Source organism: Colletotrichum aenigma (genome assembly GCF_013390185.1).
Source record: "Colletotrichum aenigma strain Cg56 chromosome Unknown KSG_Cg56_contig04, whole genome shotgun sequence".
NCBI lineage: Eukaryota > Fungi > Ascomycota > Sordariomycetes > Glomerellales > Glomerellaceae > Colletotrichum > Colletotrichum aenigma.
Window position 1 is genome coordinate 499,903 of NW_023500910.1, and position 17,592 is coordinate 517,494.

Here is a 17,592-nt window from a genome sequence, read left to right on the forward strand (position 1 = left end):
ACCTGGCTGGCCGCATCCTTACCGACATTTAGACCCAATTCACGTGGGAGGATCTGAAACTCTACTGGGCACGGCAGGGACCTGGAAGCGGAATGGGGTGACGCGATGATGATCAAGTGGCGGGACAAGAATCAAGGCTGGGCAGCGAGTGCTCAGCCAGGCACCGCCCGCACCTCTCGGCTGTCGAACAAATCACCAAGCGGGTTGATGCTGCCGGATGAGCGGACCACATTGCCGGAATAGGCAGTTTGGCGTGCCGCTCAATCCGCGGATCACTCCCTCCGCACGCCGGAGAGGCTGCCCCGCGCGCACCGGGAGCCCGGGGTAGGGCATCTAGAGCATGCCAAGTTGTGATGCGGCAAGGGCCAAGGGAGGGAGAAAACGCCTCTAAACGCGCAAGCGATCCACTGATCCGCTTTGCTTCACGGGATGCTGCAGGGTGCAGCTCAAACAGATGATGGGTGGCATGTTCCGTTGGGCTGAGACCCAGACACAAGTTGAGGCTTTGCGGTGTGTCACGTTAGGGTCAGGCGAAGCTCGGCGCCACGATCTTGCGTACCCAAACGTCATTCCTGACAGGTTTTATTTAAGAAAACATACTTACAGCCTAGATAATCACGATCCTTCTCTAGTTGAGTAACATCCATCACCCCATGGTCCTCGTTTCTATCTATACTTGTACACGCTCAACCAAACTGGCAATACCATCCCTCATACCCGAATTCGTTCAATCATAGACCATATAGAGTTGGCACACATCTAAATCACGATCAAAATGCCGACCCGTCTGTCCGAAGCTATCAAGCAAGATCACCGCAGGATCGAGCAAGCATACCGGTACATCCTCACGGCAGCTACACAAGAGGATAAGCTTCGTTGGAGAAATGAGCTTGCCCTCGAGCTTGCAAGACATTGCGTTAGCGAGGAACAAGTGCTTCTTCCCGCTCTGAAGCTTCGTCTTGCCGACGGCAGCTCGAGGTGTGAGAAGAACTGCACGGACCGAAAGAGCGTAAGCGTCCCCCTTGTCCACGAGGTAACACGACGGCGAACAGACGCTAACTCCAGTGATCACTAGCTGAAGGAAAAGATCTGCAAATTGAAAGCTACCCCCGTTGACGATGCGAGCTTCGAGCCCCAACTGAAGAGCCTCTGGGTAGACATGGCGGCCCATGTTCGCGATACCGATACTCAAGATGTCGCCCGCTTGGAAGAATGTCTCAGCATCACCGAGTCTGAACAACTGGCTGAAGAGTTCCGCAATACGATGTTCTTCGCTCCGACCCGAAGTAACCCGGCCGCTTCACAAGGACCTCCATCGAAGCTAATAACGGACTTCCTGGCGACGAAGGAAGGTACCATTACCAACGCGGATCCTATCGTCGGTGGAACTCAATAGAGATAGATACAAATCAGATGGGATACGCGACTCACGATGTTACGATAAGATGAAATCTGTAACTTAGATTCTTACAAGACTCATAATTACTCATCATGTCTCCCAACAATCATGTTTCTTCTCTTCTTTCTGCCAGATGACATCGCTATGGGAACTCACATGTATGCCCAGAGGGCAGCCACGGCGTCGGATGCAGCTATGTACAAAGTAGTAATCAAACAGAATTTGAGAATTCTTTTCCGAATATTGTTTATAATCTGCTCCAAAAGGCCCTGCAGACTGCAAGTCTCGGCGCTGTAATCCGGCCGGCTCGGTGCGGAGTCGATGCCCTTAGGGTCCACGGTCGGCTCCACCCACCGGAGTTTGTTCCGACACATTCCCATCATTTTCACGTCATGGCTAGGCCATGTGAACATCAAGCCCAGAAGATCCAGTTTTTTTTGATGTACTTCATCTTTCCTGCCTATATGTTCGATTATCTCAGCAACTTGGCTTCTTAGCTTCAATTGGGCCCGGTGCTTTCCCAGAAGTCCGGCGATCAATTGTTGCCAGGTCTCTTCGAATTGTCCTCGCAAACTCTCCAGGTCTCCAAGTCCAAATTTCACTTTGTGTCAGGCTGTTCAACAAATCAAAAATCAGCAAAGCTCAGGATCACCATAGAGTAAACTCTAAAGAGGTCGAGTAGCATGCTGCCCCGGAGTTATTCAGACTCAAAAACCTGTTATTTTATTGGGTCATGCATGTCAAAAACGACGAACACCTGCGGCTTTACATGGGGGAATGATCTACCCCACCACTTTTTGAACTGGTTATCTGAGTCAGATCATTGGTTCAAAAGCATCATCCGGGCGAAATTCCAACGTTGCCAAGGGCCTGACATCAGAAAGTAATCCGCGAAGCTACGCTGAAGTGGCAACAACATTGATCAGTCCCTCCAAAGATCCGCAATCTGTGTGCTCTGGTAGGGTTCTCTTTCAAGGACCCTTCCGGACGAGTCGAGCTGAACCTGGGTATATAAGCTTAATTCCAAAATTGATCTGGATGATCCTTCTCGCTTTCATCCTCGAAGTCCACTTCTCAACTCACCCCAAGCAAACGAATCCAAGATGACACATCGAAGCGAATGCAGAGACAATTACCCGCCTCATCTCCACAGGCACCATTCTCCAACATATTCAGACTACACCAGCGACCGGCCAGACTACAGCCCGACAAGGGATGCTGGCGCCGTGCGTGTCGCTCAAAGACATTACGAGTACCCTGACCGCAGCGGGCAGATCGAAGTCTACGAGACCGGCAGACACCGACCTCGGGAGTATTACTATGATGAGAAGCCATCGCATTCCCGGCCGAGATCACGAGACTATGAACACGATCGCGGACATAGGCATCATCACCACCATCATCACAGCAGTCGCAGCAAAAGAAGACACTCGAGTGCAGGCCCAAACTGGAGTCAGGCTGCCATCGCCGCAGCTAGCGCCGGTATCATCGAGGCTGGATTGTCGAGAAAGGATAAGGATCGCACTGCCAGAGTGATGACGGCTGCAGCAGGCGCCGGGGCTATTGACGCCGTCGCTGGAAAGAACAATGAGAAGACACACAAGAGTTGGGAGCACATCGTGGGAAGCACTGTCGGCGGGCTGGTTGTTGACCGCGTCGCGCATGGATCTGGACGACGATAGGATGTTGAATACGTGAACTTTATGACGATATGAATGACCATGTAATATACTTAGATTCTACCGACCGATTTTGTGTAATGACTCCAGCGTTATCTGATGCTCCAATGCTCATCCGGGACTGCCCCTCAATTATGCAACGGTGCACTTAGTTCTTCTTGTCTTGAAGAGGCCAGGGGCGTATGGAGCGTTCATCCTGCGTCGAGCATCTTTAACATACTTACAAATGGGTATGTTTCCATGAACCATCGTTTGTGTGCAGGGTCCCATCTCTAAATATCATGCGGAAAATCGGGAACTGGTGCCGTTATTGCGACCAAGTCGCGTTTCTAATTGATTTAGTCGTCTGAACGCTAAGCTTTCGGACACGCGATTCGATGAGCGCGACATGGATGGCGAGATCCCCGCCAGGCGAACCATGGTTAGCTGCACCTCGGGCACCAGACGATTCGCGGGGTTTCAACAAACCTCAATCTAAATGCCGGATGAGACTGCCCCGCCAAGCCAACTTCGTCCACTACCGGCATCGACAATACTCCTGAAGTGCAACGACCTTCCTCCCAGAGCAACGGATGCTGATGCACCGGGGGCAAATGGCAGGTTAGTCTGTCTTTACGTCAAACCTAGTTCTCTCTGGCCTTCAGTCCTGCGTAGGCATGGAACGTCTAGCTCTGGGGCTTGAGATATAAGAACCAGGTTTTCATCTGCTGAAGGACGACTTGTTGTCTGTATCAGACCACCGAAGCCAGCCATCATGAAGTTCCTTAGCCTTCTCGCCGCGGTCAGCCTCTCCCAGGCCCACACCATCTTCGTCTCCTTGGAGGCTGACGGTGTGAACTCTGGAGTGTCCCAGGGTATCCGAACCCCTTCATACGATGGCCCTCAGACAGATGTCACCTCCCAGTACATCGCATGCAATGGCCCGCCGAACCCGACTACCCCGACCGACAAGGTGATCAACGTCACCGCTGGATCAACCGTCACTGCTATTTGGCGCCACACCTTGACCAGTGGTGCTGACGATGTCATGGATGCTAGCCACTTGGGACCTACCATCACCTACATGAGGAAGGTCAGCGACGCGAAGACTGATACCGGTATCGGTGACGGCTGGTTCAAGATTCAAGAGGATGGATACAACAACGGTGTTTGGGGTACCTCAAACGTCATCAACAACCAAGGCCGCCAGTCTATTACTATCCCGAAGTGCATTGCGAGTGGCCAATACCTTCTCCGAGCTGAGATGATTGCCCTGCACGGCGCCAGCTCGTACCCAGGAGCTCAGCTGTACATGGAGTGCGCCCAGATCAACGTCGTCGGCGGAACTGGGGCCAAGACCCCGTCGACCGTCAGCTTTCCTGGTGCTTACAAGGTAACGAGCGCATCTTTTGAGTTCATGAAATCGAATTCTGACGCCGTACTAAGGGAACTGACCCCGGCATCACCATCAACATCTATTACCCGCCCGTCACGTCCTACACGATCCCAGGGCCTGCTAAGTTTACTTGCTAAATGAAATGGTGGATGGAGTATGTCTCCAGAATGATCACATGGGTAACACATCATGTTTCAAGACTGTACATCGTCTAGATGATTACTAGTACCTGGCACGCAGTATCATGATGAACTAGATGTGGCCGATGTTTGGGCAACATCTGGCGAGATAGTCCATACAAACAAATTGGGAAACTTCCTTTATGGAGTCTGGTACAGCCCATGGAGTTGCCATTCATGTCAAACGCTTCCATACAACCTTTGATGCGGTCTCCACCGGTACTTCTTGACTTGTAGATATAAGACCGTCGCCAAGGCGGGTACAAGGAGCTTAGCCAGATACAAAATGTGTCAGTTGAGACTAGAATTATTATCCATGCAAGATCTTCTCTCGGGGGGTTGGGCCTGACCATCTGGTGCGACATTCTCAATGACCGAAGGTAGCGGACTTAAATGTCCGTGGTGGGTACAAGTTCGGACATGCACGCCCAAGCATGTCCGGCGGAGCATATTTCTCTGCTCGCACATGGCAGATATTTTTGACTTGACTGATTTCATACCTTATCAAAAGAAATACACCCTTTTTCACAAAACATTCAGGCCGAGGTTCCTGCTGTCACAGTTTACGGTCCTTGCCATTTCTGCTTTTCGCGCATTACACCCAAACGACTCCGTCGCGAGTCATCAACAGAATGGACACTTCCACCAATGATGTTCAAGTCTCCCCTGACGAGATCAGGGCGCTGTTTTCGACTGCATTGTCTGAAATGTACCGGGCAGAGGTTCCTCAATACGGCTCTCTCATAAACATTGTGTCGAAAATCAATCGCCAGCAAGATCAGAACGCTTCAAACAACACGCAACATCGTCTAGAGGTTGAGAGACACGGAGCAATACGTCTTGGCACCGCCTCTGAGCTTCAAATGATCCGACGACTTTTTTCAATCATGGGCATGTATGCGGTCGGCTATTACGATCTCTCAGTTGCTGGTCTTCCTGTCCACGCAACTTGTTTCCGGCCTCTTACCAGTCACGCACTCGCCCATAACCCCTTTCGCATCTTCACCTCTCTGCTGAGGCTGGATCTCATCAACGATGACGACTTGCGCTCGTGCGCGGAGAGGGTCCTAAGTGATCGGAAAATCTTCACGCCTCGATGCATCCAGCTTATTGAAGAGTTGGAGGCCCTCACGTCAGTGCCCAAGGCAAAAGCAGACGAGCTCATCATTGAGGCTCTCGAGACTTTTCGGTGGCATAAGACCTCAACGGTCGATGTACAGACGTACAGGCGTCTTCAAGAAGCTCATCCCTTGATCGCAGATGTGGTGTGCTTCAGAGGACCTCACATCAATCATCTTACGCCTCGGGTTTTGGACATCGAGGCCGCCCAACTTAAAATGCACGAGCACGGACTGCAGGCAAAAGACAGGATAGAGGGACCACCATCCAGGCAGTTCCCGATCCTCCTCAGGCAGACCAGCTTCCTCGCTCTCGAGGAGGAGATCGCATTTTCCAGTGGGTCCGAGAAAGGTGGTAGACATAAAGCGCGATTCGGGGAGATAGAACAGCGAGGTATTGCTCTGACTCCCAAAGGTCGGCGCTTATACGATGATTTGTATGGCAAATTCATACGCGAACAAGAGCAAGGATCTTCAAAAGAGGCTGTCTTGATGAAGACTTTCCAGGACTTTCCTGACGATCTACACGTCCTGCGTCAACAACAGCTCGCATACTTCACTTACCATGTCATCGAAAAGCGCCATTCTAGGACGTTTCATTTGGATGATATTGATGCTTTGGTGAAGTCTGGAGTCTTGGGGTATGACCCTATCACTTATGAAGACTTTCTCCCTGTGAGTGCAGCAGGAATCTTCCATTCCAATATCGGCGCAGGTACCTTCAAAGCAAGCGCTGTCTCTTTAGAAGACCAAGAAGCTTTCGAGAAAAGTCTCGGTTGCCAAGTATTTGACAGTTTCAAGCTGTATCAGGGCATGGAAAGGACATCTATCCGGGACTGCCTAGGAGAGTTGAACGGGTGTAAATAGATTATCGACTGGTGCAGTCCTAGCTTGCGAATACTCTCTTCCTTTCTTCAAGAACTGAGACATTCATTCTTCGGAACTGACCAAGTGATCTGAATATTCTTTTGCATTTCCGAGGATTCAGGTGGCTACAAAGTCGTTTACGTGAAACGCATCGATGCATTGTGATAATCGAGCCTTCAAACTACGCATGTTCGATGTATCTCAAAGGCTTGGAGCGTAAATCAATTACACTGAAGATCCCCTCAGCACCCTTGTTCGCGGAGAAAAGCTGTCTCTTAGGTAACGTAGGATATCTATCTTTATCTATATTGCTTTTGTGAAAGGTTTTACAATTTCAAACTTCAAGAGCGAAGTCCACTGCAGCTCGAGCATGTACAATGCTAGTGTCGATAATTGGCACGGAGCTATGCTGTTCCTTCACCATAATTCCGGACTCCGTACATCCGAGAATGATAGCCTCAGCCCCTCTAGCTATTAGGTCTTCAATAGCCGCCTGGAATTTGAATCTAGTTTTCTCCAAGAAGATGTTTTTGGCAAGTTCGTTGTAGAGAGCGTGGCGTACATTCTCTTCATGATCTCCTTCAGCCACCAACACCTGCAATCCATACTTGTCTTTCAGACGTCCAACGAAGTAGGTGCCTCGCATCGTGTAACGGCTACCAAGCAAGCCCACGGTCTTGCAACCCATCCCGATGACCGTCTCAGCGGCGGCATCAACAATATGGACTAATGGCAGGTCGACGTTTTTGATGGTGAAGTCGTCGGCGGTGTGAACCGTGTTGCATGCCAAAAGAAAGAAGTCGGCCCCAGCCGCCTTGAGCTTATTTGCCTCAGCGGCAAGAAGCCTTCCGACCTCATCCCAATGTCCCTCCGCCTGGGCCTTTTCGATGAGGGCGAAGTCCGTTTGCGCGACGACAAGTTTTGGGGTGTGAAGGTCGTCGCTTCCACTCTGTGTTTTGAAGTATTCGTGAATTTCTTTGTAGTAAACCAAAGTGCTGGGCCAAGCAATACCGCCCACGATGCCAATGGTTTTCATTGTTGAGTAACTTGAGCCTAGTTGCTGGTTTAGAATGATGACTGGATAGTGTCGAGCAAGGCGCAACTTACCGACGAGCTCCGGATTTCCAAATCGTATATCGTCCTAAGCCAGAACAAAATTCTAATGACAAGTAAGTCAAAGTTTGTTGACAATTTTACATATGATCGTAAATTGGAGATTCAAGTATTCCGCAGTATGTCAGCCAAGTTCGTAGTCGGTTCCAACGAGAAAGTGGGGCCCGGTTGCTTCAAAGTCCGATTGGGACATCAAACATCCGAGGTAAAGCTCCTTTCTCCCATCGCAGCACACTCCATGTTCGGATCTCTCCTCATCGCAGCATCACCGAAAACTCGCTAATCCAATTGAAAGGACTCCGACAAAGACAGTGCTCGGCTTTTTCGTTCTCCAGAGACTGCGTCTGGCCAAGTAACCTCTTCCGGAGTCTTCTCGGTCTGACACGATGTCATCCTCGACAGATGCTCGGGATTCTCCGTTATCGTCCAGAAGACACGGAACTCGGGCCAAAACCAATGCTGGCATCTGCCACACCTGCAGTAACTGCCGGAGAAGAAAGGTGAAATGCGACGGTCAACGTCCTCTATGTGGCACATGCCGAACGAGAAACTTGGCCTGCGACTACCCAAAAGACGCCAGAAAGACAGCGGGCCAGACAAGAAGGGAAGATGTCAAGTCCCTGCAGAAACAAATCGAAGATCTTAGGAGGCAAGTTGTAGACGCGCCAAGCAATACTGCATCCCAGACAGCAACCGGTCAGAACGAATCTTGTACCCTCGAACGGCGTAACAATTCGGGCATTGAAACGGTTCAAGAAGAAGAGTTGACTACGTCGGCGCAGTACGGAACTACATATCTCATTTTCGACGACAGATCATCCACACCTAGTAGAACCCCATTCCCGCATAGAAGAACCCTGGCTCTACCGCAAATGTCACCGAAGATATACTCTACGCACAAAATCCGGCGCCTACTAATGAGACACCGGCACGACATACCCAAGATGACCAAGACAATACTCGGGAAGCCGATGGAGTTCAGGTCTACGGAGCTACAAGTCTATTGCATGACCATACATCAAGATCAGCACTCGTCAATAATCCCCTGGTGTGTAAAGAGGCCATAAAAGACCGGCTCATATCGAACGCTGCTATAAGAAGGCAAGAAGAGCTGATGCTTCAATCATCACCAAGCATCATAGCCAACATTGACTTCGACGGGGTCCCAGCAGACACCGCGATACACTTACTCGATTTACACTGGAACCGGCAACACCTGTCGTATCTTCTGACATATCGGCCGGCGGTCATGGACAGTCTCGTCAGAAACGGTCCTTACTCCAACAAACTTTTGCTGAATGCGATATACCTGCAGAGCAGTCTGTATAGTGACCGCACTTGCCTTCGGATGGACTCCGCAGATCCACAGAGCAGAGGAATGGCATATTACAACCGTTTCAAGGTTTTGCTCGCCGACTATGTTGACAAACCCACAATACCTACTGTTGTGGCTCTGTTGACATGTGTTGCGTGCTTGGTGCCTCGTGGCATGCAAAGTGCCGGCTGGATCTTCTGTGGTATTGGATATAGGATGCTTACCGACATTGGTTGTCATTTTGATGTTCAGACAGTCGCCCTCGACAGTTCAAACTACCGCGCCTCGGCTATTGATCTGGAGCTTCGGAAGAGAGTCTATTCGGGGGCCTACGTAGGAGACATGCTCCAGTCCCTCTTCTTAGGGAGGTCTCCCACTATGCCTGAAGTACATGGAACCGTCTCTAGAGAGTATTTTGACTCTTATGAAGAGCTTGAAGAGTGGAAGCCATACAACGATCCTTTGATTGAGCCCTTGGGTATGCGCGTATCATCATACCAACCGCGGCCTTCATATGCCCTCAGCACCTTCCAAAGCCTTATTCGGCTATGCGACATCATGGGCCGAGTCATCCGAGCATTCTACTCAACAACCAGTGCAGAGGCCTCTGAAGAGACTTTGCTAGAGGAGCGAGACAGGCTCAGGGAACAGCTGTTGACGTGGAAAGCGGAACTCCCAGGATGGCTTCAATTCGAACCAGGGGTTTATGCCACTCCGCCACCACATCAGATCACACCCTAGTAAGTTATCCTTTGCGTGAATCCACTCCATTTTCGCTGACACAACAAGTGCCATATTTTGGACCTTGATCATCCTGACTGAGCAGGCATTCCTTAATCGTGGCCACTTCACGTTCACTTTGGACACCGAATCAAAAAGAGAGGCTGAAGAGAGATGCCTCAACGCCGATTTTCGTATTTGGAAGCTTGTTGAGGTTTATAAGCAGACTTTCACTCTCCGTCGCGCTCAGTATGGCATATCATATGCAAGCTACTGTGCGGTTGTAGTCATACTGCAGCAGGCTAGCCATGATTCTGAGGAGCATATCAAATGCATCCGCTTCTTTTGGCTTGCTTTACTTGAGTATCAGAGAGGATGTAACGACGGCTTGAAACGGCCCCTGAAATTACTGAAGTCGCTCATGCGTCGGTTAGAAGGGATCGCGCAGGATAATGAACCGGAGGATACGAGTGGCAACAACCAGCAATTACCGGGTACGTCACTTTGAAATTCTCGCTACACTATTCAATGTTACTGACGAATTCAGACCTCCAAGCGGACTTCAACTCTTTATTTGGTTCGTTTCACGGAGCCGAGGGGGTGGCCTCGTGGCACGGGGTTACAGACTTGTGGGATCCATCAGCCAGCACCAACCTGCTTTTCGAAGATGCAAACTTGGGTGTCATAGATGATAGTGTCTTTGGGTTCTGTGTGTAGTGAGATGGCTCGTAATTATAATACAGAAATGAGAGCCCATAGGAGATCTCAGTCAAGAAATCTCCAGTGTCAGTCAGTCATGCAGAAAGCTTGGGTAGCATGACATTTGTTGCCCTCATTTCATGCACACATCAGGGCAAAGATGGTCCCAGAAACTGTTAGCCGAATTGCAGCGAATTATGTGGCGGTTGACATCGCAGCCAAGAGCAGGCGTTGACGCAAATCTTCGAGCACAACCAAACGTTGGGGCACCAATTCTGGCTCTTTTCACACTCCAACAGAAGCAAAGTTGTACGGAATTGCGCCAGGCGGCGCAGGATCTAGTCTAGACCTTGTCCATCGCTGTCGGCGAAGCATCATTGGTTTGTTGGGACTAGGATGTCTGCATTTGCTCGTGGCAAACCTCGCTCCAGTTACTATGAGGAATGCATGAGGCCCAGTCCACGTGGCGGAGCCGGCATCCTTCTATCGATGTTGACATATTGCAAAACTGGAGAATCTGGTGCAAGACATCTTGTCCTCTTGCTGACTGGGTGGAACTCGATCAATCCATGAGTTGCAACAACAGAAATCTTTTGCAGGCTGCGTCCTCGACTGGTCTCTGAGAAACCTGACGGATGTGAAATGATTGAATATACATTATTGTTGTTGATCGACGTGCTTTACTTCAACATTGCACATCTGGCCTGAATATCACATTTGCTGATCTGACAGCTTTTGGTTCACGAGGCTCAATGAGACATGATGACCCTAGACGAGAATCCATGGCAGTCATGCGGTGGGAGACAAGGTCAATTGGCACGATTTCCCCCATGAACCTTTAAGATTGGCTCGCCTGGATACGCCAGCTTGAAGAACGTTCTAGGTCGCGATCAATCACTGGATAATGCCAGCCTTCTCCCTGGGCGCATTCGAGCAAAGCGCACTTGCTCTCCGTGGCCCTGGTGTTCGGAACCCTGGGCGCCATGCAGCGCCAGACACCATCCCCACATGGCTCGACCAGGGCTGTGATCCTTCGGATACCTCCCGGCGCAATAGCACCGCAGGCCTGCGGACAGCTCGCCGTGCTATCTTGACTTGGTGCTTGTGTTATGAGACACTGGGAGGTTGGACGTTCACTGGTTTCTCACTCCGGATTCCTCTTGCTAACTTGACTATTTTGCCTTCTTGGAGCTGCGTGGTATTGCCATACTTGGCACAACCAATGGCTCGGGCTTCGGCGGGATGTCAACAGACAAATCAACAGGGTTGACACGACGGCAGCCGGCAAGACAAGGGTGCCACATTTGATCCTCGTCCTTTGCTCTGTAAGCTGCAGCTAATCGTTCCAATGGGCATGGTCAATGTTGGCAAACATGCGGTTACAACAGCTCGCAGCCGACGTTCTGCAGGGGCAATGACATTCTCGGCGAGCAATATTGGATTGCTCCAATGCGACCGTATCCAATGCAAAGCTACGGATCCTGAAGAAACCCAGAGGAGCCCGCATAAATAGTTCCATGCTGCCGCACCATGGTTGACTTTCTCTGTTGGTTCTTTATCGCTCTCATCCAACTTGCCAATTGACTGGAAGAGACCTGCGACCGCCAACCGTCAAGTTTCATATTGACAGCCGTTCATTCTTTCAACCTTGTTCCAATATGGCTGCGCGTATCGCTGCCTTCTTCAGCGCCCTGTCCCTTGCGACTGCGGTTGCGATTCCCGACAGTGCTGCCACAAAAATCATCCACAGAGACATCGTCATTCTCGGCGGAGGCGCGTCCGGCTCTCACGCCGCTGTCAGGCTCCGCGAGGACTACAACAAGACGATCGTTGTTGTCGAGAAGCAAAATCGCATCGTAAGTCAGAATTCCAGAATTATGAACCACGACATATCATTTACACAATCGGCTTAGGGTGGCCATGTTGCGACATTTACCGACCCGAAAACGGGCAACAATTACGACTATGGAGTGAACTCTTACACCGATTACACTGGCGCACGCGAGTTTGTCGCACGCCTCAATGTCCCAGTCATGACTCCTGCACGATTGTCCCTCACTACCACATACGCCGACTTCACGACAGGCAAGTTGACCAACTACTCGTTGCCTGCCTCCGCCGACATCACCGCTGCGCTGAGGACCTACCTTGAGCTCTGCGAGAAGTATGAGGAGAACATCCTCCCTTCCTACGCCAAGTTCCCCAATGTTACCGAGGGAATTCCAGAGGACCTCACCATGCCCTTCATCGACTTTGTCAAGAAGTACGACATCGAGGCTGCTGTCCCTCGTATCTTCCAGGTCACTGGACTTGGCATGGACGACTTCGCACACCAGTCCACGCTGTACGTCATGCAGACCTTTGGCGCGCCGATCACCCGTTCTTTCTTGGGAGTTGTGGGTTCCTTCGTGCCCGCATCCAAGAGAAACCAAGACATCTACGACGCGATCGCCGAGCTGCTTGGAGACGACGTCATGTACTCTTCCACAGCCATCAAGACTGCCCGTTCCGACGATGGCGTCGAGGTCCTCGTCAAGAGCGCTGATAACACGCGCACTCTCATCCGCGCGAAGAAGCTTCTTATTTCTTTCGAGCCTACCCTTCATAACATGCAGGGTCTCGATATTGACGAGGAAGAGACCTCTGTCTTCGAAAAATGGAACTGGTCCATTGTTTACGCTGGCATCGTCTCCCACCCGGCCATTCCCAAGCTTTTCTCTTACACCAACACTGCGCCCTCTAGATGGCTCTCGCTCCCGGAGCTTCCTTTTGTCGGTCGGTTTGACTACCTTGGAGACAACAACTACCGTGTCCTAGTTGGTGGTGACAAGAACTACAACAGCTGTGAGGCACAGAAGCTGGTCAAGAGGTCACTGAAGCAGCTCGCCGCTGCTGGGACCGTCCCAAGCCTTGGCAATGACACTATTCAGATCAAGGCCTGGGCCGATCACGGCGCTATGCAACTTCACTTTGAGAGGGACGATCTCAAGGCCGGTGCCATCACCCAGCTTTACACGCTCCAGGGCCGCAAGAGTACCTACTTCACTGGCGGTGCCTGGTCTGCTCAGTTCACCACCATCCTTTGGGAGACGAACAACCAATACGTGCTGCCTAAGCTGTTGGCAGAGTTCTGACGGGTCGCCATTGCCTTGGATCGCGCATCAAAATAGTATTAGTAATCGCTATAGACGTAATTCCACCGTATTTGCAATAATTGAAGAAGCCTGTTTTTGATCATCCATGAAGTCATAACTTCCCATCGTCTCAGGAACTGCGAAGGCAAAGCCATTGCACACTCCAAGTGATCAAATGAGCTGCCCCCACCCGCCGAGCCCTGATGGATTTGCGCCCTCGCCTCCCTCGGACCACAATCCACCTGCCATTCAAAGTATCCTGCCGACGAAGCTGGGGCAAGGGACGGAGTAGTCGCTCCATCAGGATCGCATTTCGAACCAACATAAGGTTGCATTGAGGCTGGATCCAGCTCCACCGGTGTTTGTGCGTCCCGTCCGGGGTCCCGGCCAGAGATCCCGGTCGTAGCGGCCGCCCCCGGTCGACGCAGGAGCGCAGGATCGGATCCGGGCCAACGAGAGCAAAGTCATCCCGTCGACTCCGCGCATCAATTTGGAGGATCTTTGCGAACTACTGCGTCTCACAGGGATGATAGTGAATGAAATCGCTTTGTGGCGAGCCGGGCTTGGACACTGCCCGTTTCCCGTCAAATTTAATCCGCCCGTTACCTTCCAACACCTGCTTCAAGCACCTCCCTTGTAGCTGCATTTCGATGGCCAACCGCCTTTCGAGCATGTCAAGAAAAGTTTTCGCACTGAAGTCTTAGTAAAGTGGAAACGCAATGGGCCAACAGTGAGAGGATCAATCTTGGCGTCCGTTTTCCCATCGTCCGATCTATTTCACGGTGACTTCCGTAGTCTTCATAATACCCCTGGCACTTTCCTTTCGGCCCCCATGCAGTATTCTCTCCTCGCTTCCCGATCCGTCACCATTGTCATGTTTGTAGAACGTCGCTGTGGTCGTTGTCGCACCCTTGACGTTGCTCAAGCTTTGATCGCTGTCCGCTGAAGCCATATCATCGAGTTCATATTGATCTCTCACTCCGTGCGCTCCCCCACTGCGCATTGTATGACGACGATTTCCTGTTCCACCAGTTCCTCCAATCGTTGCCAGAGTCGGATGCTTCTTGGACCCGTTGTTGGGTGTTTCGTTTGTGTAGTCGTCGTATGAGGTCAGGCGGAGCATTCGGCCAACGAGGGGTTTGAATGTTGGGGCACACGCAGCGATGATCCCCAGCTGTAATTGAAGGCTAGGAACTGTCAGTGAAGTTCATGGAATCTGAAATAAGCGGGCATGGGATGCCTACAATCCCCAAAATTGAATCGACTGCTCGAAAGTCTTGTCCGGATTTGCACCAAAGCCAATTTGATAAATTGCTTTGACGATGCCCATGGCGACGGCACTGAGTAACAGAATTAGAACACGCATTTCCATTTTATTGAACCATTAACTTACAAGTATCCGAGACTTAGAATGCCGATGACATACAGGCGCACCTTTCGTTTCATCTGGAGGTTCCAAATCAAAGGAATTGGCAGTGTAGCCAGAACAACGTCGGTAAAGATATTGAGGGCTGTACATCATGTTAACAAGTGCTACCCAAATCCGAAGAAGATCGAGCTGAACTGACCTGTGTTCATGATTCCCAATCCTACAAAAACTTTGATCGGCCAACATGTACCCGTGACGGTCTTGTCCCAGAAGCGAGCTGTCGGCTGGCAGTAGAATGTGAAGGTGAAAACGCCGCTACCTGACTGGATGAATGTGAAGACTACGAAAGTCAGCATGTAATCGTGAATGAATAGTGAGCCCGTACCAATGATGAACCATAGACCCCATTTGTACCATTTCTTAGCCCCAAGTCGAAGCAGATTCAAACTGATGGATATCTTGAGAAACATGATCCCAAGAGCAGCAGAGATGATGGATTGAAAGAGACCCGCATGCTGAAGTTCGACAAGATCGGCCTTCGGAATGGAAGCTTGATGTTTGCCCAGACCATAATGCGATTGAATGATGAAGACTATCCAACCTCCCAACGCACAGAGCTAAAGACGGTAAAGGATTAACTTGAAATGCTCATTCCGTCAAGGCCACAAGATTCTTACAATTGTCAACCCCATAACCCAATCATCCCATCCAGGGGCTTTGATGAGCCATATTCTTGCGTACAATCTCAGGCTCACACTGATAAAAGCCAGTGCGTGGAAGATGGTGACAACCGTGACAATGCGCACAGTGTTGCTCTCTGTGTGGCATGCCTCATCGCACGGGATCGCAGCCCCCACAGCGGACATGATTGATTAGGTTTGGAAGTTGGCGGAGGTGGTCGTTCGAGGACATGTCTCGGCCGCGAACGCTGGGACTAATATCCTCGTAAAGTGCTGAACAAAGGAGCTGGTTAAACTTGGACTGTGAGGGAAGCTTGCAGCAGATTGTATCTTTTAATCTGGCCCAAGACAAGATGCAAAACAAATTGCCACGGGATCATCGACCGAGAGTTCGGTTCAAAATTTCGACGATACAGTGGGGAACAGGGAATAGGACCAGGAAGCGATGCGTGCGTTATCGCTTTTGAGAGTCTAGGCTCGGTTAAGGTCAACGTTTTTCCAAGGTTTCTTTACTGTTGGACTGTTCAGTAGCCATGGAATGCGCCAGGTAGCCGGGTACGTAGGAGGCACGCATGCGGCTTCGCCGGAGATTCATAGCCTTGGAGTTGCAGATGCGGGCATTTCTCGAATAAGAATCTGCCCAGTTTACGCCACATACACCCAAGCCTCATCTTTTCAACCCACGGAAGAGGACAAACAACCAGGCCTAGGCTGGTGAAGCGGTTGAAAGCACAGAAATGACGCGTGAGGTTGGGACAGAAACTATCCTGCACTCAAAACACACATCCTGGCCACCGGTCACAACCGTTGAAAAAGGAACCAGATACGAATGCAAGACCCCTTGACATGGAGCTACCCGAGTGAAGCGAGAAGAGACAAAATTCAACACGGATCACATTTTCTCATCCGTACTAGGGCATGCTGCGAACCTCTACGCGAGATTCGACTTTCATTGCTCTAACCCAATCACGCATCAGATGCAGGGTAGCTAAGTTGAACCAACAGCTGGTTAAAGGCTTCTGAAGAGTGTTGGAGGAACCAACTGCATAATTAGCATGCCGATGGAGTTAACCCTTGCAGCGGACAGGGGTAACGATCCTCAGGCCTGAGCGTGCCGTCCTCCCCGGCGCGGCGTGCGGCGGAGACCTCCTGTGCCGGGGTGCATTCTGGCTGATCACTGACCTTGCAGATACCTCGTCGACATGGAGGCGGATAGAAAATTGTGGTACGATTCGCTCGCCTAAATGACCCTTAACAATTGGAAAAATGAGCATAGATGACGGCGACCAAGACTCGGTATGCCTTTTCCATCTCAATGCTACGTGAACAGCTCCCGTGCCGCATGTAAGACACAGAAAAACCTTCTTAGTCATAGTGATCAACTACTGATAAGATCAGGTTGTGGCTTTGGCCGTGGCGAAACATCCTATAGAACGGGGTAGATTTTGTAGGAGAGTTGACAGTCACAGATTGGCTCTCAGCGGCAAAGGTTTATGATATGAAAATAACTTGATCTGTGATAACGATGCGAACACATCAGCTCAATGCTGAAAAAACTGACGGTAAACTGGAGTTAGATGGAAGACTCCTCGAGCTGGAGCAGGGATTGAACGATCGAATCGTCTCTTCCGATCCGTTACTTCTTTCTAAATCTGGGACCTTGAGTACATGTTTTGCATGGAAGCTTGGATTTCAATGAGATGTCCCGCGAAACCCTGCCTCGACATGACCATGTCGTTGGAAGAGTCGTTATCCGACCGCACAGGATGAGCGAAGAACACTGTCTAACACAGGAGGCGGGCTGAAGGGACCTTGGAATGAGTGAAAAGCCACGAGAGAGAGGAAGCAAACACGAAAAAGAAACTCTTCAGAGGTCCTGAAGAAGTACCAACAGACGGAAGCCCAGCTACCAACCAACATGCAAATGGCCATGCGCTGCCCGATC

At 50.7% G+C, this 17,592-nt stretch overlaps 6 protein-coding genes across 6 annotated transcripts; 5 read left to right on the forward strand and 1 right to left on the reverse strand.

Annotated features, from left to right (window-relative positions):
• Positions 1 to 775: 775 nt before the first annotated feature.
• CGCA056_v006001 (putative hemerythrin-like protein) lies at positions 776 to 1,396 on the forward strand (the record flags this gene model as incomplete). The annotated part of the gene is made up of 2 exons (XM_037321252.1): positions 776 to 1,009; positions 1,076 to 1,396. 2 exons carry the CDS (start codon positions 776 to 778, stop codon positions 1,394 to 1,396), a joined length of 555 nt encoding a protein of 184 aa, XP_037179964.1.
• A 2,436-nt stretch (positions 1,397 to 3,832) lies between these two features.
• On the forward strand, positions 3,833 to 4,590 carry eglD-13 (putative endo-beta-1,4-glucanase D; the record flags this gene model as incomplete). The annotated part of the gene is made up of 2 exons (XM_037321253.1): positions 3,833 to 4,450; positions 4,504 to 4,590. The coding sequence occupies 2 exons, from the start codon at positions 3,833 to 3,835 to the stop codon at positions 4,588 to 4,590; spliced, it is 705 nt and encodes a 234-aa protein (XP_037179967.1).
• Positions 4,591 to 5,519: 929 nt separating this feature from the next.
• On the forward strand, positions 5,520 to 6,617 carry ydcJ-1 (Uncharacterized protein; the record flags this gene model as incomplete). The annotated part of the gene is made up of 1 exon (XM_037321254.1): positions 5,520 to 6,617. The coding sequence occupies one exon, from the start codon at positions 5,520 to 5,522 to the stop codon at positions 6,615 to 6,617; it is 1,098 nt and encodes a 365-aa protein (XP_037179966.1).
• A 2,362-nt stretch (positions 6,618 to 8,979) lies between these two features.
• On the forward strand, positions 8,980 to 10,482 carry nit-4-9 (Nitrogen assimilation transcription factor nit-4; the record flags this gene model as incomplete). Its single annotated transcript, XM_037321255.1, has 3 exons — positions 8,980 to 9,785; positions 9,835 to 10,259; positions 10,313 to 10,482. 3 exons carry the CDS (start codon positions 8,980 to 8,982, stop codon positions 10,480 to 10,482), a joined length of 1,401 nt encoding a protein of 466 aa, XP_037179969.1.
• Positions 10,483 to 12,122: 1,640 nt separating this feature from the next.
• On the forward strand, positions 12,123 to 13,598 carry cpaO-3 (Beta-cyclopiazonate dehydrogenase; the record flags this gene model as incomplete). Its single annotated transcript, XM_037321256.1, has 2 exons — positions 12,123 to 12,320; positions 12,378 to 13,598. The coding sequence occupies 2 exons, from the start codon at positions 12,123 to 12,125 to the stop codon at positions 13,596 to 13,598; spliced, it is 1,419 nt and encodes a 472-aa protein (XP_037179968.1).
• Positions 13,599 to 14,370: 772 nt separating this feature from the next.
• Positions 14,371 to 15,833, reverse strand: CGCA056_v006006 (Satratoxin biosynthesis SC1 cluster protein 4; the record flags this gene model as incomplete). The annotated part of the gene is made up of 6 exons (XM_037321257.1): positions 14,371 to 14,785; positions 14,843 to 14,938; positions 14,992 to 15,109; positions 15,167 to 15,307; positions 15,353 to 15,584; positions 15,645 to 15,833. 6 exons carry the CDS (start codon positions 15,831 to 15,833, stop codon positions 14,371 to 14,373), a joined length of 1,191 nt encoding a protein of 396 aa, XP_037179971.1.
• Positions 15,834 to 17,592: the final 1,759 nt, after the last annotated feature.